Raw genomic sequence first — 24176 nt, 5'->3', positions numbered from 1 at the left:
ATACCAAAGAATCTGGCTTATGGTGGTTAACAGTGGCTAAATAGTTAATACCATGGACTGACAACCCGAGTGTGCTAAGTGTGAATCAAGTTCATTCCAGAGAGACACGTTCACCTAGGATTTTAGCAACCTTCCCTAAGTTCGAATCCAGTTTGTTCCACAAAAAGACTTTCACTTAGGAATGTTGGCAACCTTCATGTGGTACCTCCTATAAGTACCTAATGTATTTCTAGGTAGAATTCTAACTAGAAAGATATTGGAGAAACCAATGCCAACAATAGAATCATCAGATTCATTCAAAATGAATTATTCAGGTTGCCTAAATTTATATTTAATTTGAACACAAAAAAGAATAACAAAATATTTGCCATTTCACAATTTGTATTAAACATTTTAATTAGCATTTCAGATTGTTAGTGCATGTGTAAAGGTTGGACGTTTATATATATATATATATATCCGTAGCCAGGTTGGACTTATAAATATAAAAATCCGTAGCCAGTATCACATACATGTCTCTCTCTCTCTCTATATATATATATATATATATATACACATGTATGTGATACTGGCTACGGATTTTTATCCTTAAACCCCAGAATCAACAGACATTAGACCATTCCTGTAATAACCTGATCCCTGTTGATTACGGTGCAATGCTGGTTCTGTGCGATTCTAAGAGTTCCATTCCCGGGCTCTGCCTTCTCTCTCTTTGAGGAGGGTGTGAGTTTATTGCTAATCAATAGGTAGTATTGTCAATAATCTGCAAATGATGTCTAGGCTGCCCGACTTGGACATACACTAAGATTGGTCCCAGATAGAATAAATATCAAATGAAAAAAAGCGTCCCTCTAGATTCTTCCTGTTGTGATCAAATCTTGATGGTTTGCTTCTAGTTCATTTTTGGTGTTTTGTGTAGATTAAAGTTCAGACTGGAAACTATACTTTGACTGCCTTATACGCTGAAGAACGCAGGATGTTTAAGTCTATGTCAAAGTCGAGGGCAACCCAAAGTACTCCTTTTCATTGGCTATTAGATCAAGATATAAGGGAGAGTACCATTCTTCTCGAGCTTCTCCTTATGATACTGAGTGCTTTGCAAGGAGGCATTAAATACAATTTTTTTAGTCTTTGGTATAACTAGAGCGAGGATTGAACCCAAATCTTCTAGCCCATGAGCAAACCTTAATTTGCTACCTAAAGGTTAGGGCTCCTGTACTATCAGTTGAAAACAATAGTCAATTGCTGTACCCTTAACCTATCAGGTTTGTTTGTTTGTTTTTTATGGCATATCAATCATCTATGCATTATTTAATCTATACTATCAATAAAATTCTAAACGTTTATTTATTTATGTGTGTGTATATATACATGAATAAAACTTTCGAACGGATGCACCGAATTGAAAAATTCTTTCTTTAGCTGAAAGGTGCGAGTCTCTAGATTGTCCTCATCTATATATGGTTCATAGGGAACAATGCAGAGTCACACAAAAAAGTTACCTGCCCATATCAACAGAATTTAGCACTATCTGTATACAGTCGCAGTAACATCTTTCGGCATACGGACAGGACTTGTGGCGCAATGGATAACGCGTCTGACTATGGATCAGAAGATCCCAGGTTCGAATCCTGACAAGTTCGTAATAATTTTAACCATCATTTTATCCAACGTTTACTCATTATCCTTAGTTAGGGTATTTTTTTTTTTTTTTGTGATTTTGTTTTGTGCATATGGGAATTTCCCATACTCTGAATTCACAGGGTAAGCGTTGATAGTACCTATTTACTATGCCTCCCCACGGGACAGAGTTAGACACCAGGGTCGTTTTTTAACGTGGAGAAAAGGTACAAAAATAAAAATTGTCTCAGTCGTGAAGGATTTCTCCTTCACCGAGAGAGAGAACAAGAAATAGAAGTGCAGCATCTGAAGAACAGATACTACACTTTGATCTTGTCCCGAAGACGCTAGTGTTAAGTTCTTCAATAGGATTTTGTAGATTTTTTTATTTCTAAGAATGCATTGATCTCGGAACTCATTGCTATACTCTTGGAAAACATGCTCTTTAAACTAGAATTGGTAAACTTTGATTCACCTTTAGCCACTGCCTTCTAGTATCTATTTGGGGAGAAAATAAAAAGGAGAAATAAGGTTTTCATTTTTTGAAAAATCAAATTGAATAATACGGTTGCGACAAACTTATAGACACTAGGACATGAGATTAATCGGCTGAATGGATTGGACTGCTCAGATTTCGATTTAGCTGAAGTAAGGTTTGACGTAGAGTGTTGTAAATCAGTCCATGGATAATAATCAAGGTAAGTTTATGAAATGCAAAAATTCCCATTGGTAGTTTCACTATTGAACTTCATAATTTTTCCAGTTTGAAGACATTCATAGTATCATTACCATTTAAACTAACTAAAATTAATAAAATATTTTTTTAATCATCTACATGAAAATTCAGGTCATAAAGGGTTAGATGTTCAGTGGAACTGACGATGAACATAAAATTACATATACATTTTTTTTTTTTTTTATTAAATAAAATTTTTTTTTTTTTATTAAATGGTGAAATGGAATTATTTACAAGACATTTTAGCCAATTAAAAGCAAGCAAAAGTTATAGTCTATTAAATTAGAACTAGCAGGACCTGTGGAAATTCCACAGGGGACTCATTCATATGTAATATATTGATGTTGGCATTCTGTGGATGTTCAGTGTAAAATGGAGACGCTCTGATATTATTGTAGCTTTTTTGTTAAAACTGCACAAGTATTTATCTAAGCTAGCACGAACACCCGATAAAACCCGGTCGTAAATTATGCTATATAACTTTAGTTTCTTCAGCCATAATCGAAATCGAAACAAAAATTTATGAAGAATTCTTGATAAAATTATTTATAAAAAAAAAAAAAAAGATGAAGTGCCATCAGTTATAATCGAAACCCAAACTGCTGAAAACTATTGGTAAACTTATTCATGACAAGAAATAGAAGTACATAACAATTAAACGACCCGGATGTAAGCGTGACACACAAAAGAACACGCACGATATCATATTTAATATATAGACGAGTGCTTGATGCCAAATTGATGGGTGAATGTAGTTAAATTTTTGACAATTTTTGCATTAAATATTAATCACTGTTTCCTAACAGGATACTATGATAATTCATTCATGGCATATTATAATAAAGGTCCGTACAAAATTTCAACCAGATCGGTTCAGTGGAATGGACAGAGTGATAAGATCTACACATTCAAGGAAAGCTTGGATGATTTTAAGATGCACGTTTGGAATAGGAGAGCATGTATGGCATAAGGCAAAGGGGAAGAAATATTGAAGTTAATAAATATGAAGAAGGATTATTTCATACAAATGTTGAAAAAATAAAAATGAAAGAATGGAGAAAAGCAAAGGTTAAAAAGAGAGTATGGAAAAGGTTAAAGAAATAAGTTACAAATCTAAAGATATCTGAGTAATAAATATTGGCACTGATGAAATAGAACTAATTAAAAAACACACCTGTCTATAATTTTGAAGAATTCAAATCGACTCCAATTTACATACGAAAATCATTTTCATTATGCAAAATAAAATCTTATGCAAATCTGACAACTAATATTGTTGACGACTCAACTTTTAAAACTCTCGAAATCTAATCATAAACAAGTTTCACAACTATAAACTACAGGGAAGAAATTATTTTCACGGCAAGTACTCCTGAGTTTCAATTTCTGCAAACTTTCACAAAAAGCACCCATCTAGCTACAACCATATCAACAATTCCCCCAACTGTTTATCTGTGCCTAAATCTAAGCGCAAATTCCTTAGTTTCTTTCCTAGAACTGCCCGCCTGTAAGACTGTTTTGCTGGCCCGCTTTCTAACTGACTACAATATGGTTGTCTTAAAGTCCAATATAAACAAGTTCTTGTGGAGCAGTCCCCTCAAATTCTACCCAAATTCCACCACTAACCATTACTACAAAAATTTTGAGGGTAAAAGGGGAGAACTTGAATGCCAATGTAACTTCCGACCTTCAAATGTATCCTGGTGAGCTCTGGAATCTTTCTGTTAAATTCTGTAGTTCTGGAATCTGCACAGAATTTTGAACAGAACCCTTTAATATATACTTGTATGTAATATACAGAGTTTTACTGGGTTCGTGTAATGTTTTTTTTTTCACATGCCTCTTTTCCGTTAAGGGAATGTTTCTTTAAAAAATGTTCTATTGTCCAGAGTGTTTTCATTCAAGAAGTCTTAAGAAATGCTGGTTGTGAAAATTTTCAAACGCCATAATGCTTGAAATTGTTGAACTGGTATGGAAACAATTGTAACTTAAAATGAAATACACTTTCTATCGCTATCGACACCTTTTTTGAAGTCTTGGTTTTGTTTATATATATATATATATATACATATATATATACACACACACACTAAATGTAAGCAACTAGAAACTGCTTTTATCACAGTTCTAATATCAAGACGAACCTTCATTGAGTTAAGGAAATAGAACTGAAAATGAGCAGGAAATAATGTTTATGAATGAAAAATAAAACTATCTCAAATCACTGAAGTCAAATTTGGCTGAAAATATAGGCTTTGAATAAAGGTCAAAATGCAAATATTTGTAAGATTTACTGTCAACTATGATGGCATTCAAATCAGAAATAGTAAATGCTAAATGTTGAATCCAAAGAAATGTAGGAGATGAAAAAAATTTCAAATGGTATTAAATAACTTAAAAGATACAAAATAAACAAAAATTAAGAAACTTTATATACAAGAACATTTTCACTGTGTGTATATAAGTATTTATATTTCATAATTAAAAACAATTATACAAAATAAAAAGGTAACATAAGTAAATATGATAAACAAAATAAATAAATAAAATATGTAATAGATTCAACTACACACCTTTCCTAACCTTCTTCCCTGTCATATATATATATATATATATATATATATATATATATATATCAAACGAAAAGAATTTTGAAGAGACCTACTACTGATTATCATAAAAATCAATATTGCTACAGTATTGGCCAAAACAAGAACACTCAAAGCCACGTTATACAATCTATCAATCAACAGAAAAATTGCTCGCTGTGTCAAGAAAATTAAAAATAAATAAATAAATAATAAAATAGAAAAAAAACTGGTTTTCAACTAAACCATAAATACATACATATTGAAAAATAAAAAAATTTTTTTTGTAAAAACTGGAATAAAGACTAGAAAAAAAAAAAAAAAAGTTGATTGTCAAACCGGGTTTCATTTGCTGTGAAGGAAAGAACATTCACGGATGAAAGCAGGGCTCAAGAAAGAATCAAGATTTGGGATTTGAAAAAATATGTAAAAAAAAAAAAAAAATGCAAAGCAGTATTGATAGAGGTTTAGATTTCTTGTTGGCATTTCCTGATGCTGCGTATAAAAAAAAAATTAGAATTTTTTGAGTCGATTTTATGCATGCATTAGTTTTCTGTATATGCTTTTGTGTAGGATATTTTTATGCACTGGATTTACCTGTGGCTCCTTGAGTGTCTTATAAGCTGCAAACAATTCCTGTTTAAGTTGAGAAATACAAATTAGTCATCAACACAATATCTACATAAGACAAAAAGGAAAAACAAATTAAAATAAAACAAATAAAAAAAGAGACTGACCCATTTCATACAGATCAACAAAACCAGCATTCTGAAAAAGTTTGTTCATCTGACCGAAACCAATAAACCTCTCATTTTTGAAGATGTCTTCCTGTATTTGTTTTTCCTTTTTTTTTTTTTTTTTTTTTTAATCTTGTCTCCATAGCATTTCATGATATATTGTGCATTATATATATATATATATATATATATATATATAAAACTACTTAATTTAGTCACATAAAATTAATATACGAAAGTATAAATTTATGCGTAAACTTTAAGTATTTACTTCAAAAGTGCTCAATACGTAGGTAGAGCTAGTTAGCAAGTTACAAAATATATATTTCGATTAAGCTACACTGAATATTCCGCGTTTCATCCACTCCAGGACTCTTCAGGCTTATGCGCATAAGTGAAGTGAAGATTAAGCTACACTGAATATTCCGCGTTTCATCCACTCCAGGACTCTTCAGGCTTATGCGCATAAGCCTGAAGAGTCCTGGAGTGGATGAAACGCAGAATATTCAGTGTAGCTTAATCGAAATATATATTTTATAACTTACTATATATATATATATATATATATATATATATATATATACACACGCACACACTTATTCAAGATTAAAAATATCCAGAAGTACAACTTATTGAATTTCAAGAGGTCGTTAATAGTGCTCAATAAAAAGAGTAAGATATTTTATTCAATTTAGGTAAACAAAATTACCATTGATCACAACAAAATCTACTGTTTCGGTCTAAAAAGACTGCCTCAACTAAGACTAGAGGCTGTTTTTATTGCCTGATTAAGTTTTTTTTTTTTTTAGACTGAAATAGTAATGATACTTTTGTTTACCTAAATTGAATAAAATATAATAAAACAAAATAACGACTTATGGGATAGACAACGTTTTTTTTTCTGTTAATGTGATGAATAATTATTATTAAGAAATATGAAATCATTTTGTTACACTTTGAATAAAGAAAAAAAAAATGTTAATATGTTGGTCTCAAAATCATAAATGCATAAAAATTGAGTTAGAAGATGAATTATAACTTTTCTACCATAAAGATATTTACTACCTTCCATTGTTAATAAATAAAAAGAAATCATGTTAAATGTAAAAATCACACAGAATACATTTATAATACAGGTTGATGTGCAGTATTTTTTTTTTTATACCAAATCTGTCCATTTTATGCTTCAAATTCTTTATATCTTCAAAAAAATCTATTCATGGTGTTTGGTTTGGTTGTTTTGTAGAGGAAAATATAGACGATCATTTTTATTGCTATTAATACGTCTTCAGTGTCAATTTTTGTAATTATGAAACAATAGTTATTGAGAGTTTCATACAGGCTTTTATTTGATTAGATTTAAGTTATTTTTACTAAAACAGTTTCTTTTCGACTTCCCCTGTTTAGCAGAAGTTTTACCGGTGTTAAAAAGATCTCCGATTAATACGGACATAAATTCCAGTTTAATTTTAAAACTCTAAATAAAAAAACTAGTCTTTACTTTGAAATGCTTCTTTTTCCGAAATGGTTACATTTTCGATAAAATATATTATAATCAAAAAGTATTTTTTTTTTTTTTGTTTTTACTTTGCAAATTTTTTTTCAGAATTTTTTTTTTTTATATAATAAAAATATATTTTCAAAGTTTACATATAAATATAGTCTTTACTTTAATTTTTTTTTCAAATATCTTATAAAAATATTTAAAACATTTTTTGGGGGGGAATTCTTTGTTCGATATATTTGTAAAATTTTTATTTCAAGATATTGAAAATAAAAAAAAAAGGCATTAAAAATGTATTTTTGTTATAAAATATTTTATTAAAAATAAAACCACTCGGAAAAGAAGCATCCAAAGTAAAGACTTATTTTTATGTAAAGTTTTAAAATTAAACTGGAATTACATAAGTATTAATCAGAAAGGAACTTTCCTGGGTATACACCAGCAAGACTTTTGCTAAACAGCAAGCAAGAGTAAAAATAAATATAAGTTTATTTAACTTAACTAATTGAAAGTTAGAAAGCAAAAGTGTAATTCTATTTAAGAATTTATTAAGGATGTTTGCAATGCGGTAAAAGCTGAAATATTGAAACAGGGGGTGAAAAAAAAACAAACAAATATGTGGAGACAATATGCAATATTTTTCCTCAATAACTTACACTTGATGTCAATAGAGCCTGGGATGAAAGAGAATATCATATATATATATTTCAGGAGAAACTCTCCCCTTCTCAAAATGGCAACAAATGTTATTTAAAATGGATTCAATTCTATACGATTCCATCTATGATTTTCACAGATTATTTTTATTGTACAAACGGTAAAAACACATCTTCATATTTAAAAAAAGTATTTCTTGAGAAAGAGAGTTAATATCAATATCTTAAAGATACGAGATAAATGTGTGACGGTTTATCGATATAAAAAGAACAAAAAAAAAAAAAAATTTTTTTAAATAGTAATAACTAATGAATGAAAAAAAAAAAAAAAAATGAAAAAAATAATTACACATACTTGAAATGAGAATGGGGTAAAAAAAAAAATTAAAAAATAATTACACATACTTGAAATGAGAATGGGGTAAAAAAAAAAATTTTAAAAATAATTACACATACTTGAAATGAGAATGGGGTAAAAAAAAAAATGAAAAAAATAATTACAAATACTTGAAATGAGAATGGGGTAAAAAAAAAAATTTAAAAAATAATTACACATACTTGAAATGAGAATGGGGTAAAAAAAAAATGACAATCTCCAAAAGTTAATGAATGACATTCACAAATGGAAGATTAATTAATTTCACAGAACAATGGATGCAAAACAGGCAAGTTTTGGATTAGTTATATGATTTAGTGTATAGAAGTCCATGGGTGCTATAAGATAAGTAAATAATTATCATATCTATATATCAAATATTATTTTATGAACATAAAAGTATACCTAAAATAATATTTAACAATAAAATAAATAAATATGTCCCATAAAAAATAAGGGCGATCTATTCATATATATATATATATATATATATATATATATATATATATATATATGAATAACAATAAGCGCTTATAGCTCTTAAAAAAAAAAAAAAAAAAAAAAAACACTACGATAGCGAAAAAATAAAAATAACAGTGTTTCGAAGTTGTTAATATCACTAAAAGAAAATGTCAACAGATATATATCATATATTGAAATATTTGTCCTGGTGTTTTGTTTTCTGAATTTCATTCATCCAGAGGAAGTTTCAAAATAAAGAGGAAACGTTGATGAACACCTAACTTGGTTTGTCTTTTATTTCTCTCTCTCTATATATATATCTATAAAAGTGAAAGTGTCTGTGTGTGTGCGTACATTTCCCTACGCGATAACTGTCAATTGTAAGCCTACAGACTCGAAATTTGATATACAGAGTACTGAGATTTGGGAAAATCGATGTGATCGGTTTTCGAGCAGAAATTTTGCGATTAAGGGGTCAAAGTTCAACGATCTGACCTTTGAGAACTAACTCCTACAATTTTGGGTCTAAACACTTGAAATTATTTTAGATATAGATTCCTTGGACATGAATCTAACTTAACTTGATTTGAGCCCAAAACAATAAATGTTAAGGGGGGCATAATACGGATCAAAGTTAAAAAAATTGACCGTTTTTTTTTTGTTTTTTTCTTTTTGCTTAACATACACCTCAAAACACCCAGGCAACGTCGGACACCCATGCTAGTATATATATATATATATATATGAATAAAACATGTATGCACATATGCAGTAAATAACATTTGCATAAAAATATATATATATATATATATATATATATATATATATATATATATATATATATATATTAGTATGAAAATATGCTTATGGTAAGTAAACCACACACACATAAACGTTTAGCTTTTATTTCTGGATGAAATAATCCGGCTAATTAGCCTGATGATTTTCTCTGAGAATGAAACAAACACTTCCGTGCTTCCATGTAGCATACTTGCCATATTATAATTTACACTATCAAGCTCTCCTCAAATATTGAGTAAGGTTAAAGTAAATACTAAAAAATATACACGCACACATATATATGTGTGTGTGTGTATATTTTTTAGTATTTACTTTAACCTTACTCAATAAAACACGTGGTCGGTAAAAGATACAGTAATGTCTGGAAGAAATAAGTAGGAGAGTTCAATGTAGCAAGAATAAAAGCTAAAAGAAGAAAAAACAATATCAGTTAGCCATATGAAGATGCCTCTTCCCTATAGGAAATGAATTTATTAAATATGGCTAACTGACATTTTTGGTTGTGTATATATATATATATATATATAATGTCATTCAAAACAGAAAATCAGCAACTATGTCCCAGAGCCTAGCTGGAGTCGGAACACGGTACCCCCGTAATAATAATAAAGGGTTGGGTTCGAGACTCCTAAGAAACGGTTCCCCAGTTCGATACAAAACACCTGATGAAGGCCGGAGGGCAAAATGGCCGAAACGTTGTCACTATAACAACCAAGATGAGGAAGTCAGTCTGACAATCTCAATATATATATATTAAAAAAAAAATTCCAGCAGTGCTCTATTATAAGGAAAAAATTCCGAAAATAAGAGCATATTATTTAGATTTTTATTTACAGAAAGCTTAGATAAGATAAATCATTGGTATGTCAGTTTCAAACCTGATAATAGGGGACAGTTTTAGATACCCATATCAAGCTCTCTCTCTCTCTCTCTATATATATATATATATATATATATATATATATATATATAGAGAGAGAGAGAGAGAGAGAGAGAGATAGATAGAGAATAATGATTGTTTAGTGGCTAAGTGGTTAACTACACTGACTGGAAACAAGTCCACATGTAAAAAGAGTTAGATGCACTAAAAAAATTGTCAAATTAAATTAAAATAGAAAATAATTATAAAATAAGTACTTTTAATTCAAGAAAAAAACAAAACAATTTGATTAAAAAAGTTAATAGGTTTTTCTGACTCAGAATAAGATGTTAGTAACAAACAAAAATAAAGGACAAACACGAGACTATTATTCCGATTAAGGTTTTAAGTGGATACAAGAATGAAATCTAAATAGAAATTGGAAAATTTGCAAAACAGAATTAGTAAGAACTAGAAAAGAAAAATGCACAAAAGAAAAAGATGTAACTTCAAAAAAAAAAAAAAAAAAATCATAGATTAAAATGTTAGTTAATAATTAATTAAAAAGATTATTCTTGTAGATTAACACTCTTAGCTAAATCACCCAAATGAGATCTTTCTTTTTAGGTGATTACATGTAAAAAAAAATTGGCAGAAATAAATTTTTTAAATTGCTTTTATTTAGAGTGGGGAATCAGTTTGGAGGATCAGTTTCGTTTATAAATTTAATGTAAAACAATCCCTCATTTCATGGCCATTCTATCTTTTTATAAATGTCAACTAATTTGTCTTACCACTAACTCTAACTGGTAAGGTCATCAAACCATGTTATTACTAGGGCTATGGCAACAGCATATTCTTTTCATTGTTTTGACTCGAGTATATATCTGACACAGTTAATCAACCGAGAACCATATCACTATATACAAGCATATAAGATATCAACAGATACACACTTGAGAGTCAAAACAATGGAAAGAATATGCTGTTGTCCTAGCCCTATTCATCACACACATAATTATCTAGAAAACTAGAGCCTGTTTTCAAAAATTATCTCCTACAGTAAATAAAGAAAGGGATCATTTTAAGTTTAGTTAATATGTGAACCAAGTTTTTTTTATTAATCTTTTTGACAAGTTTTTCAAGGTGCTTAGTGATAATTGCCTAAAAAATGTAGAATCTTCTTTAATTTATGATATCTATATAAAAGTAGAAATAGAAACTTTACCTCACTGATGATTGTCCAAAGAAAGGCTTTCTTGGTTAGTTCTTTTACACCATATCAACCATTTTAAGGTTATTTAATGCAGTAATATTGGAAAAAGTTTTTATAAAATGGTGGCCCACTTAAAAGTAGCCCAATCTATCTAATCTTTCTCTTAACGACAAACTGACACCACAAGACAAAATGCAATTCCTTTTCCAACAAGATGGCACTACATGCCACATGTCTCACAGATACGAGTGCATGACATGTTTACAGAAAAGAGAACAATAAGCAAAGGGTTATGGCCACCACGTTCCCAGGACTTGTCATCATGTGAGTTTTATCTTTAGGGAACTTTAAAAACAAAAAGTTTAAGCGAATAATCCTCACAATCTAGACAAACTAAAGGAGAACATTACCAACACTATCAGGAGAATCACCAGAGAAGATCTACAGGCAGTTGCTGCAAATGTTGTTAAACGTGCCCAGAAATGCATATATATCAACGGGGAGCACTTCCAGAACAAAAAGAAAAAAAAAATAATAACATCAATGTTTGGTGTATTTTAAGTCAGGATTGGTTGGTTGGTTGTTTTTGTTTTACAGCATATCAACCCTTTTCAGGTTATTTAATGCCGAATCCAAAGATTTTGAAGAAAGATTTTTTTAATAGAATACTTGTTGTTTTCAAGTCAGTTTTTATTTAACCCATAGTTGGGACCCTAACAGGTACTACCAATCCGGGTCAGAGTGGACCTGGGAGCAATGGTAATTAAAGGGTGGCTCCACACTCCCCAAAGCCTGCAAGCTGGGGCCTCACCACTGGATATAGTTTTAGGTCATATCCAGGACCTTTAAGTCAGGAAGCCAGTATCTTCAGACAGTCTAATCTGGTAGAACCATGATCCTCTACATTGGGCTGCCGTAAATTAACTTTAGGCTTCACCAACAAGGTTGCCCTAACAGAAACTACCACTCTGAACCAAAGTGGACCTGAGAGCAATGTCAACCAAGAGGTAGCTCCACATTTCTCACAGCTTACAAATGGGGGCTTCTTCACTGGATATATTTTAAGGTTATACCCAGGACCCCTTTAACTTATGATTTCATGCAGAGTCATAAAATCATTTTGAAATCATTTAGTGCAGATATGATTCATAGGACATTTTATTTTACCCATAGCTGGGGAGGGATAGCAGCACTGTAGCATGCATGATAGATCTGCAAGGATTTGAATTTTGGTGCATCCTATTATTCCATTGTCAGTGACTGTATCCATTAAGCTGAACATGCGTCCAACCTCTCATTTTGAGGATTTAAATATGCAAAAAAAAAGGGAGTAAGAAGCAATGTTATGTCTTAGCAAAGATACAAAGGAAAGGTTAGAATCCATTGGCCAGCTAATGAATGCAAAGGGAAAGGTCAGAGACCATTAATCAGTTAATCAATACAAAGGATAATGTCAAGAGTCCATCGGTCAGCCAATCATTACAAAGCTATCAAAAAAGGTAATTGGGCGTCTATAGTTGAGGGCAACCTAAAGGCTCCTTTTTCATTAGCTGCTACACCGAAGTTGTAGGAGGTAGGGAACCACTCCATTATCAAGATTATTTCACTTGCCCATATAAGGAAGAGTGTTTCGCAAAAGGGCACCAAGCACCATTTTTGAAGTCTTTGGTATGACTCGACCAAGGAATGAATCCTAATCTCTTGGCTCATTAGCGAACACTCTTACCATTATGAATCGGTTAAAATGTTTCAATAGAGAGACTATATTCCAATTTTTCAACAAGTAAAAATCCTATATAAATAAATATATATATATATATATGAAAAAAGAGAGATGAGAAACAATTTTGTGTCTTGTTAGTTCATGCAAAGATGAAAGGGAAAGGTCAGAGTCTATTGGCTAGTCAATCAATGCAAAGGGAAAGGTCAGAGTCTATTGGCTAGTCAATCAATACAAAGGGAAAGGTCAGAGCCTATTGGCTAGTCAATCAATGCAAAGGGAAAGGTCAGAGCCTATTGGCTAGTCAACCAATGCAAAGGGAAAGGTCAGAGCCTATTGGCTAGTCAATCAATGCAAAGGGAAAGGTCAGAGCCTATTGGCTAGTCAATCAATGCAAAGGGAAAGGTCAGAGTCTATTGGCTAGTCAATCAATGCAAAGGGAAAGGTCAGAGTCTATTGGCTAGTCAATCAATGCAAAGGGAAAGGTCAGAGTCTATTGGCTAGTCAATCAATGCAAAGGGAAAGGTCAGAGTCTGTTGACTGGGGATTGGAATATATGAATCACTTTGACACACTGGTTCTCATCAGATCACTGAAGTTAAGCAACGTTGAGCTTGGCTAGTACACTATGGGTGACTATTGGGGAATTCTAGGCGCCGTATGCGGTCTCCACTTATCTCAGCATGGTTTCCAGTCATCCTAAACCTCTACTTTCCATTGGTATTTAACAACGCTGACTCAGGAGAGGTTTGATTGAAGATTGCACTTTTTGCCACACAAAAAAAAAAATCCATGCGCAGGCACTTTTACAGTGGGTATCCATAGTCTATCAAGACTGAAGGGAGCTACCATACATATATATATATATATATATATTTCTGTAGAAATATATTTTCTTATAATACATACCGATCCTTATTTAAGAAGCTCAATGTAATTACAGAGCAATATAATGAATAAATGAGAAAAAAACATATTCCAAAATTCATGATGTTGACCATCTTATAATTTATTCCTTTTAGTTGACATTTACAATTCTTGACATTATCGGTTTCGTTGTGCAAAATCAATCACCGATTGATATAATAATTAAGTGATTTATTTTGTGCAACGAAAGATACTGTCAAGAATTGTAAATGTCAACTGAAAGGAATAAATTATAAGATGGTCAACATCATGAATTTTGGAATATATTTGTCATTTATTCACTATATATATATATATATATATATAACTATATAGCTAAGTGTCCGACTATAGTTTAGAGCAACCTGAAAACTCTTTTCATAACTGCTACACAGAGGTGTAAGGGAAGGCGCCACTCCATTTCCAGGATTACTACGGTGATCCTTGATTCTCCCCTTATAATGGAGAATAATACTGAGAGTTTCGCAAGGAGTATTAAGTACCATTTTTATAAGTCTTTGGTATGACTTGACGTGCAATGGATGCATTTACGTTATTATGGTACGTGACATAAATTATGTCTAAAAACAGTTACTGCGCCTGGAATCTACAGCATGTGATTGATCAGAATATCTGATTAGCAGCAGTTGTATCCGTTGCATGTAATGGTGCAGCGGGTTGGTTCTATTTATGAAAATTGAATAGACCACACTTGCATAAATGCACGTATTATCGCTCACAGATGCCGAGAAACAATTTATAATAGGTCTTACACAAAAAACATCAAAAAGGAAATTATCTATCTGTTCAAGAAATAGTCATGAGACGGACCATTTAACTTGTTTAGAATCTACAGTAATACAAACCCGAAATGAAAAGACCACGAGTGAACGCGCGTTTTTTTTTTTTAGTTTAGTTTCATATATATATATATATATATATATATAAAAATAAGTATTTTTAAATTTTATCTTTCTAGCTTTAAAAAAAAGGTTTTGAAATTTTATCAGCCGGCATAATTTATTTTTAAATATTGAAAAATTTCAGGAAAATTAATTTTTGCTAGATTTTCAAAACATTGTTTTCGTGTTGTGTGTACGTGTCTCCGGCTAGCACCAGAATGGCGGCCGTGATGTCGGAGGTTGGATTGTTAGATTGTGTAAGTTTCGTATTTTTGTAATTTGTAAATCGCAAGTTAGGAAAAAATTAAACCCTTCCAAGATGCAAACACAAGTATATATGGTAATAAAAAAAAAATGATACATTACTCGGTTTTCTAAAATGTTCAAATTTAAAACACATTTAGTTCAACGATCATTGTTAGCTCAATTGTGATTTTTTTTCTATGATTGTTTTTTTTTTATAGAAATCATTATAAAGCATACTCATTGATTATTGTTAGTTCAAAGAGAAATTTTAGAAGTTTGAAAGAGAGTAAATTAGAATGAGAACCGATTTTTACAAGTCTCTCGTCAGAATGTCATGCAAAGAGAGAAGGGAAGGTCAACCAATGCAAAGCAAGTCAAACGAGCAAATTTTCTGAAATTATTCTTTTCACCTCTTTCTTTTCGACTTCCACATCTTCTTTCACTTCTGCGTCCGCCTCTTTCTCCTCATCCACTGCTTTCGTTTCCTCCTCTTTCTTTTCTTCGTCTTCTTTCACCTCCTCTTTCTTCTCTTCCTCCCCTTCTTTAGCCTCTTCTACCACTTCCTCCTCCTTCTTCTCCTCTGTGGCTTCCTCTTTCGTTTTTTCCCCACCCTCTTCATCTTTCTTCTCATCTTCGTCACCCTCTTTTTTGAAACCGTTTATAAAATCATCATCTTCAATCTTTTGCTTCATCTGATCTTGAAGCTCTTTCTAAAATAAAATAAAATAAAATAAAAATAATTTCAAGGTTTCTCTTTTTAACATCTAAAAACACAAAATATTATATACGTTAAACTAAAATGCAAACAAATTATTTTTTTTATTACAAGTATTTAATTCTATTTTAACGGTTTAGAAACCATTCAAAGTGCAGATTAAAAAAAAAAAGAAAAAAAAAGACATTTATTTAAATCTTGGTTTGTGACCCATATAGAAGTCTTCAAGACAATACGAACACTTTTCTTTTTAACACAGCACATTCAAAGTGCAGATTTGAAAAAAAAAAAAAAAAAAAAAAAAAAAAGACATTAGTTTGTGACCCATATAAAAGTCTTCAAGAAGATATAGACATTTAATTTTTTTTCTTTTTCACACGATACATTGTCACTAAGGTTTAATCTCCTGTTCTTATTGAAGTTAGAGATTTTTTTTAACGTCCAATTCCAGTGATTTCTTGCTCTGGTCTGCATGTGTAAATAAGTAGTGAACGCATTTCTAACGTTAAAATGGATCAAAATTTGAAAAATATAATGGTCCAGAGACCAGTCAAAATTGGAAAGTGTTATGAACTGATAAAGAAGGTCCAGAAGAAAGACACAAACTCAAAGTCAAATAAAAAAAGTATCTTCTATTATATAATTCTGAGTTGTGTGTGTGTGTGTGTTTGTATGTCAGCTAAAAACTTTTGTCATCCACATCAAACAGTCACAAACATTGTACCGCTAGAAAGAACGATTTCTCTGACACATAATATCGAAAAATTGAAAAAATTGTCAATTATTTTGTGTAGAAATGTCATTTTGTTTGAAAGGGGGTGGGAGTGGGGTCAGATAAAAACCTTGCTTTTGGCACCGTTTACAAACCGTGTATGCGCAAACTGTGTATGCGCAAACTGTCATTTTGTTCTTTCGTTTTTAAAAAGCTAAATTTGCAACGTGATATCATGTGTCTTCATGGTCCCATCTGTAACGTGTTCGTTTGCTAACTTAAGTTATGCAAATTCGCACCCAGCATTTTTATTTTTTTGCTTACAAAAGTTTGCTTTTGGTTTCACTTCTGGCTGATGACACCAAAGTCCCATTTTTTTTTTATGGCTGAACAATGTCCCCCCCCACCACCACCAATGTCACAATCTTTTTTTACATTAAAATATATTTAAACGGATTTACAACCTTTCCTCAGCTGTCACAATTTTTTTTTTTTACGATCAAGCAACGCCAGGCACCCTCCACTAGCATTAAATCTATAATATAAAGCTGTGTGTGTGTGTGTGTGTGTGTGTGTGTGTGTGTGTGTGTGTGTGTGTGTGTGTGTGTGTGTGTGTGCATCATCCCCCGTCCCCCAAAAATGTGGAAAGTTCACAGGATGTCCTATACGAAATATTCTATAACTGTGTTGCAAGATAATATAACATGTTATATTGCTTAATCTTGATATTTTCAGATAATAATTTCGAGATTCAGTAAAACTATTTTAGTTTATAATTTTTATTTGTGTACATTTCTGAATTTGAGATGAGGATTGGTTATTCATATTATTTAGATTCTTCGGACTACTGTTCTCATCTTGAGTGTCATTTTCACAACGTTTCAGTCGATGTAAACTCCGACCTGCTTAAGGCGTATCTTGTCAGACTTGGGAATTTGGATGGAAGTTCGAAAGGAACCGTTTATTTACTTCACAGGGGTAGCATGCTCTCGTTCCATCAGCCATGACTGGATGGAGTTTCTAAGTAATTTGCAATTGCATTTTTGGTCGCCCACTCAGAATTGAACATTCAAGAGAATATCACTTTTACAATTTATTTTTTTTTTTTAAATGCTCTAACTACTCCACCAATGACCCGTAAGTGAAGGTTCAATACTCAGTGTGAGATACCAAAACAATACAATTGTAAATGACTTAGAACTTCTATCCAGTCATGGCTGATGGAACGAGAGCATGCTAGTTCCGTGAAGTAAATAAAGAGCTCTGTTCAAAATTCTGTCCAGATTCACTAGAGTTCGACAAAAGAAACATTCCCAAGTTCGACAAGATACACCTGAAGAAGGTCGGATGAGAAGATGACACTCAAGGTGAGAACCATAGTCCGAAGAATCAAAATAATATATTTGTTTGCACATTTTTAAAACTTATACAGAAAAAGAAATAACACTTTTTAGTTGTAAGGGAGACAACTAGTTTTATATTCTTCAATGAATATATGACAATCTTTTTAGCTCTATCTTTTTTTTTTGACACAATTCCTCATTTTATTTTTGTTAAGAAACTTGCTTTCTTTATGTCTACTAGGGATATACAAGGTGTCTTCAATAAGTGTCTAGACTTTATACAGGTATTTAAAATTATCGTACACTCTTGAAAATTCGGTATGTTATTTCTATACATCTTATGAGATGACTGACCAATTTTTATGATTTCAGGTTCAAATCAACAGCTACAGCAGAAATTGGAATACATCCTACTAAAGCCTGATTGTCACAATTTCAAAAACGCAATCTGGACGTGAAGACATTTTAGAAGAACGATATGCAATAAAATTATGTTTTAAACTTGGAGAAAAAATGCCACAGAAATGTATGGAATGCATCAGACTGCTTTTGGACCATCTTGCATAATTCGAGCATCAGTTTTTGAGTGGCATAAGAGATTCAAAGAAGGCAAGGGAGTCTTTGAGAGATGATAGGTGTAGGAGGAGTAAAGACATCAGAACACCAGAGTTGATTGGCCAAATAAAGAATTTCATGGATAAGGACCGTCGTGTGTCTATAGAGACAATAAGTGCACAGTTTGATGTCAGTGTGGGAACTGTACACACAATTATTCACGAGGAACTGAAAATGCAGAAGATTTACATGAAGTTTGTCCCAAGAGTGTACAAAGAAAATCAGAAAGAAAGACATTGTTGTGACCAAGATGGGCATCGAGACAGTTCCTCATTCTCCCTATAGTCCAGAACTTGCTCCCTGTGACTTTTGGTTATTCCCTAAGCTCAAGGAAAACCTCATAGGCTGTCGTTATGAGACGATTGAGGAGACGAAAGATGCTGTGACGATGGTCATTGACACGCTCACACAAAAGGACTTCCATGGGCTTTCCAGAAGTTGTTGGAACAGTACAAGTGCATTGCATCCAGAGGAGATTACTTAGAAGGGGGACAAGAGTTTCATGTGTATACTATCAAGAAAAGTGCCTATATGAATAAAGTATGGAAACTTATTGAAGGCACCTCATAGATGAAGTACATACATTTTAATCTATAACATTACCAGTTTGAATATCTCTTGAAGCATGAGAGCTATCAGTACATCAGCATCAGCTGTTTAGATACGTGCAAGAATCCTTAAAGCTAATAGGTCTTTTGTTACAGTTAAATTTTTTTATGACACAATGTAACCTCTGACCTTCTTAAGGGCATCCTGCTATACTCGGGAATCTGTATGAAATAATCAAGTTGATAGACAGTAACCCTAACCCACCGGGCCAGGCGCTGCCAGTGAATGCTACTACAATGCCTTCATACAAGCATTGACCATCATTACCACATTGCTCTATTTGTTTATTCACAAAAAGCTTTGCATTACGCTAACGTAGTTAGTGGCGATATTATTCAACAACAGTTCTCAACCCCTTAATATATTGTTCTAATTTATTAAGTACTAGCATTTCAGCCCGATGTTGCCCGGGCGTTTGAAGGTGTATGTTGAGAAAAAAAAAAAAAAGTGGTCAATTTTTTTAAAAAAACTTTGACCCCTATTATGACCCCTTAACATTTATTGTTTTGGGCTGAAATCAAGTTATTAAGTTAGATCCATGTCCAAGGAACCCATATCTAAAATTTCAAGTGTTTAGACCCAAAATTGGAAGAGGAGTTTGGTAGAATTCTCAAAGGTCGAATCGTTGAACTTTGACCCTTAAACAGCCAAATTTCTGGCCGAAAAAGGATTACAAAGATTTTCCCAAATCTCAGTACCCTGTATATGAAATTTCGAGTCTGTAGACTGAAAATTGACAGAGTTAATGCGTAGGGAAATATACACAGACACACAGAGAGACGGACCACTTTTATAGATATATAGATTATTAATTAGCAAGGCTATCCGGCTTTGCCCAGGGAAAAAATGTAACATTTCTATTAAAACGTCCATCTCTCTACCCCTTCTCCATCTTTCTCTCTTTCCCCCCTCCCCGTTTTCCTCCTTTTTCCTAAACCCCTCTTTCTTCCTCCGCCCAGCCCATTCCTTTCTGACTGGACATACACACAAACTCTGCTTTATATAATAGATTCATCAAGGAATAAGTTTGCATTTTTCTTGCTACTATTATAGAAAAGTCACTTCGTACAAGTTCTTTCTTCATAAATTCCGAAACGGCTGAGCCTATCTTTTTCAAATTTCACACAAAGTTAATTTATGTTTGTCAGTGTTCTTTCTCAGATAAGTATCGAAAACCGAAAAAATCCGATCTTAAAAAATAGTTCTTTCTTATAGATAAAAATAATTTTTACAGAGGGGAATATTTTATGTTACACCGGCAAGGGAGATAATAAAATCTCAACAAATCATTTCTTAAAAAAAAAAAAAAAAAAAAATTAACATCTGGAAATATAGCTCAGCGTTAGAGCATTCGACTATAGATCGAATGATCCCCTGTTCAAGCCCATATGTACCTCACCATTTTATTTAAAATTTTTCCTTATTAATGAATTTAATTTATGATAAAGGAAAAAGTACCATTTAAAATCACTGCACATTATTTCTTTGTTTGCATATTTTAAAACTAAACATTAATCAGAAGTGACTTTCCAGGGCATTCATCGTCAAGCCCAAATATCAGTGGATGTGATATTGTAAACAAACAGATAGAATTTGATTAACGACATTATCATTATTATTTAAAAAAAAAAATTTTTTTTTTTGCGAATTAGTCCACCGGGCAAATTATTCCTCATAATCTAATTTATAAAATTCACCATGTCTGTCTGTCTGTCTGTCTCCATATTTTCAAACTATCTCTTTCGAAATTAAAAGTCGCAGAATGGTGCTAGGAGCCTCAAATGATTGGATTTTTTATGAACCATTCTTTAGTCTTTAGCCGGTTAAAATAGTTATCAAGAAGTTAAAAATGGGTCAAAATTAAAAAAATCGTTATACATTTTTTACATTCATCTTAGTTTATTTTTAATCAGTTCATATGCGTGTTACGTTCGTACAGTGGTAACGTCACCAGCTTTGAATGCTACAGTTTTGCTTTCAGTTTCGATTCTAGCTGATGGCACACAAATACTTTTTTTTTTTTTTTTTTTTTTTTTTTAGAATCATTCCTGTAATAATACATACATATGAAATCTGGACAAATTAAAATATATCTAAGCATATTTTATGACCGGGTACCCCCCACCCTCACACACCCACCGTTAGTATATAATAATCAATAGAAGATTAATTCTACAATAATGCATACGCAATCGGCATAAATGAAAATATCATGTTTAAGCATATTGTATGACCAGGAGTCCAGCTAGTTAATACATAATAACAATGAAAAACTGCCCCTTCCTACCTCTGACGAAACCTAGCTCAGTTGACTCACAGAGAATGAATATTTTCTTTTTTCTAGATTTTAGATATTACTCATCCTGGACAACACTGATCAAGAAAAGACCAACTTTGGGGGTGTTTGCTTTATAGTTTTTTACTTTTAGCTGGATATACAAACATACACAGACAACTATCCTTTATATAATAGACTAACCGGGGGGTGGGTACCCGGCGATGCCCGGGTGTCTTGAGGTAAATCAAAACTCCGGGGGGGGGGGGTTAAAATAATAATAAAATATTATTTTGTAGGTGAGTGTATGAGGATCGAACCCGTACCCTTGAGTTGGAAATTAATGTATGAAAAAAAAAACCGTGCTAAGTTAACCATTGAGCCACGGCGACAGACAACACTAAGCAGGTTATTTAACTATAAAAACAGGCGTGCGCAATAAAAATTAACTCTGCTCCTTCCATTTGACCTAATTAAGAAGGTCAAATAGAAGTCACGCAGCGTTTGGGTTTGTTTACCCGAATTTAACTGTTTCTTCCCCCAACAGATGTTGGGGAGGGGGAAAGCCGCTCCCAATTGTCCAGATTGAATAGCAACGCAACTGATCATCAAAGCTGATTGCTTCTGGACGTTTTTCCCGGCGCAATGCCGAAGACGTCGTTTGAGTTTAGTTTCACTTTATTTATACTAAAAAGCCCAATCAACACACGAGAAGCCAAAATAGCAATAATTTTGTAAAAGTCGACGTAAATAAATCTATAAGCTACATGCGTTCCCAAATCCTACATATTATTATATAGAACCTATATACACAGTTTTAAGCGATAGTAACGACCCCGGGAGTGTGTGCTCGAAAAGCCTTTTGAAGACATACACGAAATGGTCACACACATTTTTCCTTTTATATATATAGATAGTCACATATTGTATTAATTGTGCTAGGTCCACTTAGGAAGCCATTGTTTTACTCAAAGATGCCATTAGAAGAAATTCTGTATGGATTCCTAAGTTTGATGAAACGCACCTAGAGGTCAGAGGTTACATATTTGGCAAAATGTTACAAGAATAAAATCCAAGATGAGAACAGTAGTTCAAATAATACAAATTATTGGTTACATATGTGCATACATTTTTCAGTGGAATTCCATTTCATCAGACCAAAAATGCCGCGATATTGAAACGATAGTCAAGATTACATTCGTTTTTTATAAGATATTCGGGTGTGTTTTATGCTCTGGAAGAAAACATGTGAAACGGGTGTTTGTTTGATATAAATTTGTGATGGGACAATTTCAATATTTTTCTCCCGATTCCGATACAATTACTGATTCCGTACTAAATTACGGATTTTGATTTATTATAAATCTCGAAATATATATATATATATAACCTGACAAGTGTGTTTAAGATAAGTGAGGGAATGATTCCAATATTTTTCCGAAATCGATGCAATTATCGATTCCATACTAAATTACTGATTTTTTTTTTTTTTTTTTTTTTTTACACAGTGGTCACCACTTATCAAGGCCCGGAAGCCACTCAGGGATAAGGGTTATTGCAAGTACATTACGTTAATGGAGATTTGATTAGGTGTTTACTTAAGGGGGCGGTTCATTAGGAATTTGTTAACGTTGGACTTGAAGACATCCAGTTGTAGTCAGGTGGGAAGCAGGCAAACGGAACAGAGTTCCACAGGCATGCAGTTCTAAGAAAGAAGCTTTGTTCATGGAATCCACGTTTTGATTTAGGCACAGATAAAGAGTGGGGGAAATTTTTCACAGTGGATGCAGCTAGACGGGTGTTTTTCATGAAAGATTGGCGAGGGGGGAGGGGGCAGAGATTGGAGTTCAGACGAGCACCTGCCATGGAAATAACGATAAAACAAGGATAGGCTCGCAACATCTCTTCTGTGGGAGAGAGGTTGCAGGGTAGAGAAAAGGGCATCCTCCACTAAGCCATGAAGTCTATTTTTACTCTGTCAAAGCAGGATAGGCTGTTTTTAGCAGCTCCTGCCCAGATGTGGCAGCAGTATTCCATCCTTGGACGTACTTGGCTTTTATATAGATAGAGAATTGCATCAGTAGTGAGATATTTTCTGGAACGGTAGAAGGATCCCACCATCTTTCCAGCAACCTTGGCGACAGACTTGATGTACGTGTTCTATTTCAGATCAGGAGTAAAGATTCTTTATAAATCTCTAAATTAACCATAAAGTTCTTATTCTTCTTGAGTACCGTAAAAACATTTCTCAAATGTAAAAAACACTGGCGGGGGGGGGGGGGCTATAACTTTTAGATTTACTGGTAGTTTAAATTCAATAAATATTTATTTCATTATTACTGTTTTTGTTTTAAACGAAATCAAATAAAAAAGATATTTAAAGCAATCGTTTTTGGCATTGGAAAATATGCACAAACTTTTCCACATTTCCAATTCCCCAAAAGTTCCAATTTTTCTGATTCCGATTAATCGTTCCAACATTAATAAAACTACAATTCATTTATAAACGTATCATTTAATTTTTCTCACAATAAAAATAAACCGTGCTTACAGCTGGCACCAGTTGCTAGCAAAAGAA

General features: G+C 32.5%; 1 protein-coding gene and 1 non-coding gene across 5 annotated transcripts in view; one reads left to right on the top strand and one right to left on the bottom strand.

Moving 5' to 3' along the window:
* Positions 1 to 24176, bottom strand: part of LOC145263112 (uncharacterized) — a 206576-nt gene that overhangs the window by 40830 nt on the left and 141570 nt on the right. For all 4 annotated transcript variants that reach the window (XM_080120051.1, XM_080120052.1, XM_080120054.1 and 1 more), the window contains 2 exons: positions 15740 to 16039; positions 5542 to 5580 (listed from right to left, as the gene is read on the bottom strand). In XM_080120051.1, coding sequence (XP_079976177.1) covers positions 5542 to 5580; positions 15740 to 16039 — 339 coding nt within the window. The remainder of the gene's footprint in view (positions 1 to 5541; positions 5581 to 15739; positions 16040 to 24176) is intronic.
* Positions 1571 to 1643, top strand: Trnah-aug (transfer RNA histidin (anticodon AUG)). The gene has a single exon. It is a non-coding gene; the product is annotated as a tRNA-His (tRNA).

Source organism: Euprymna scolopes, chromosome 38, assembly GCF_053919585.1.
Source record: "Euprymna scolopes isolate OS-2025 chromosome 38, ASM5391958v1, whole genome shotgun sequence".
Classification (NCBI taxonomy): Eukaryota; Metazoa; Mollusca; class Cephalopoda; order Sepiida; family Sepiolidae; genus Euprymna; species Euprymna scolopes.
The sequence above is the reverse complement of the archived record's forward strand: the minus strand, read 5'-3'. Positions and strand labels throughout refer to the sequence as shown.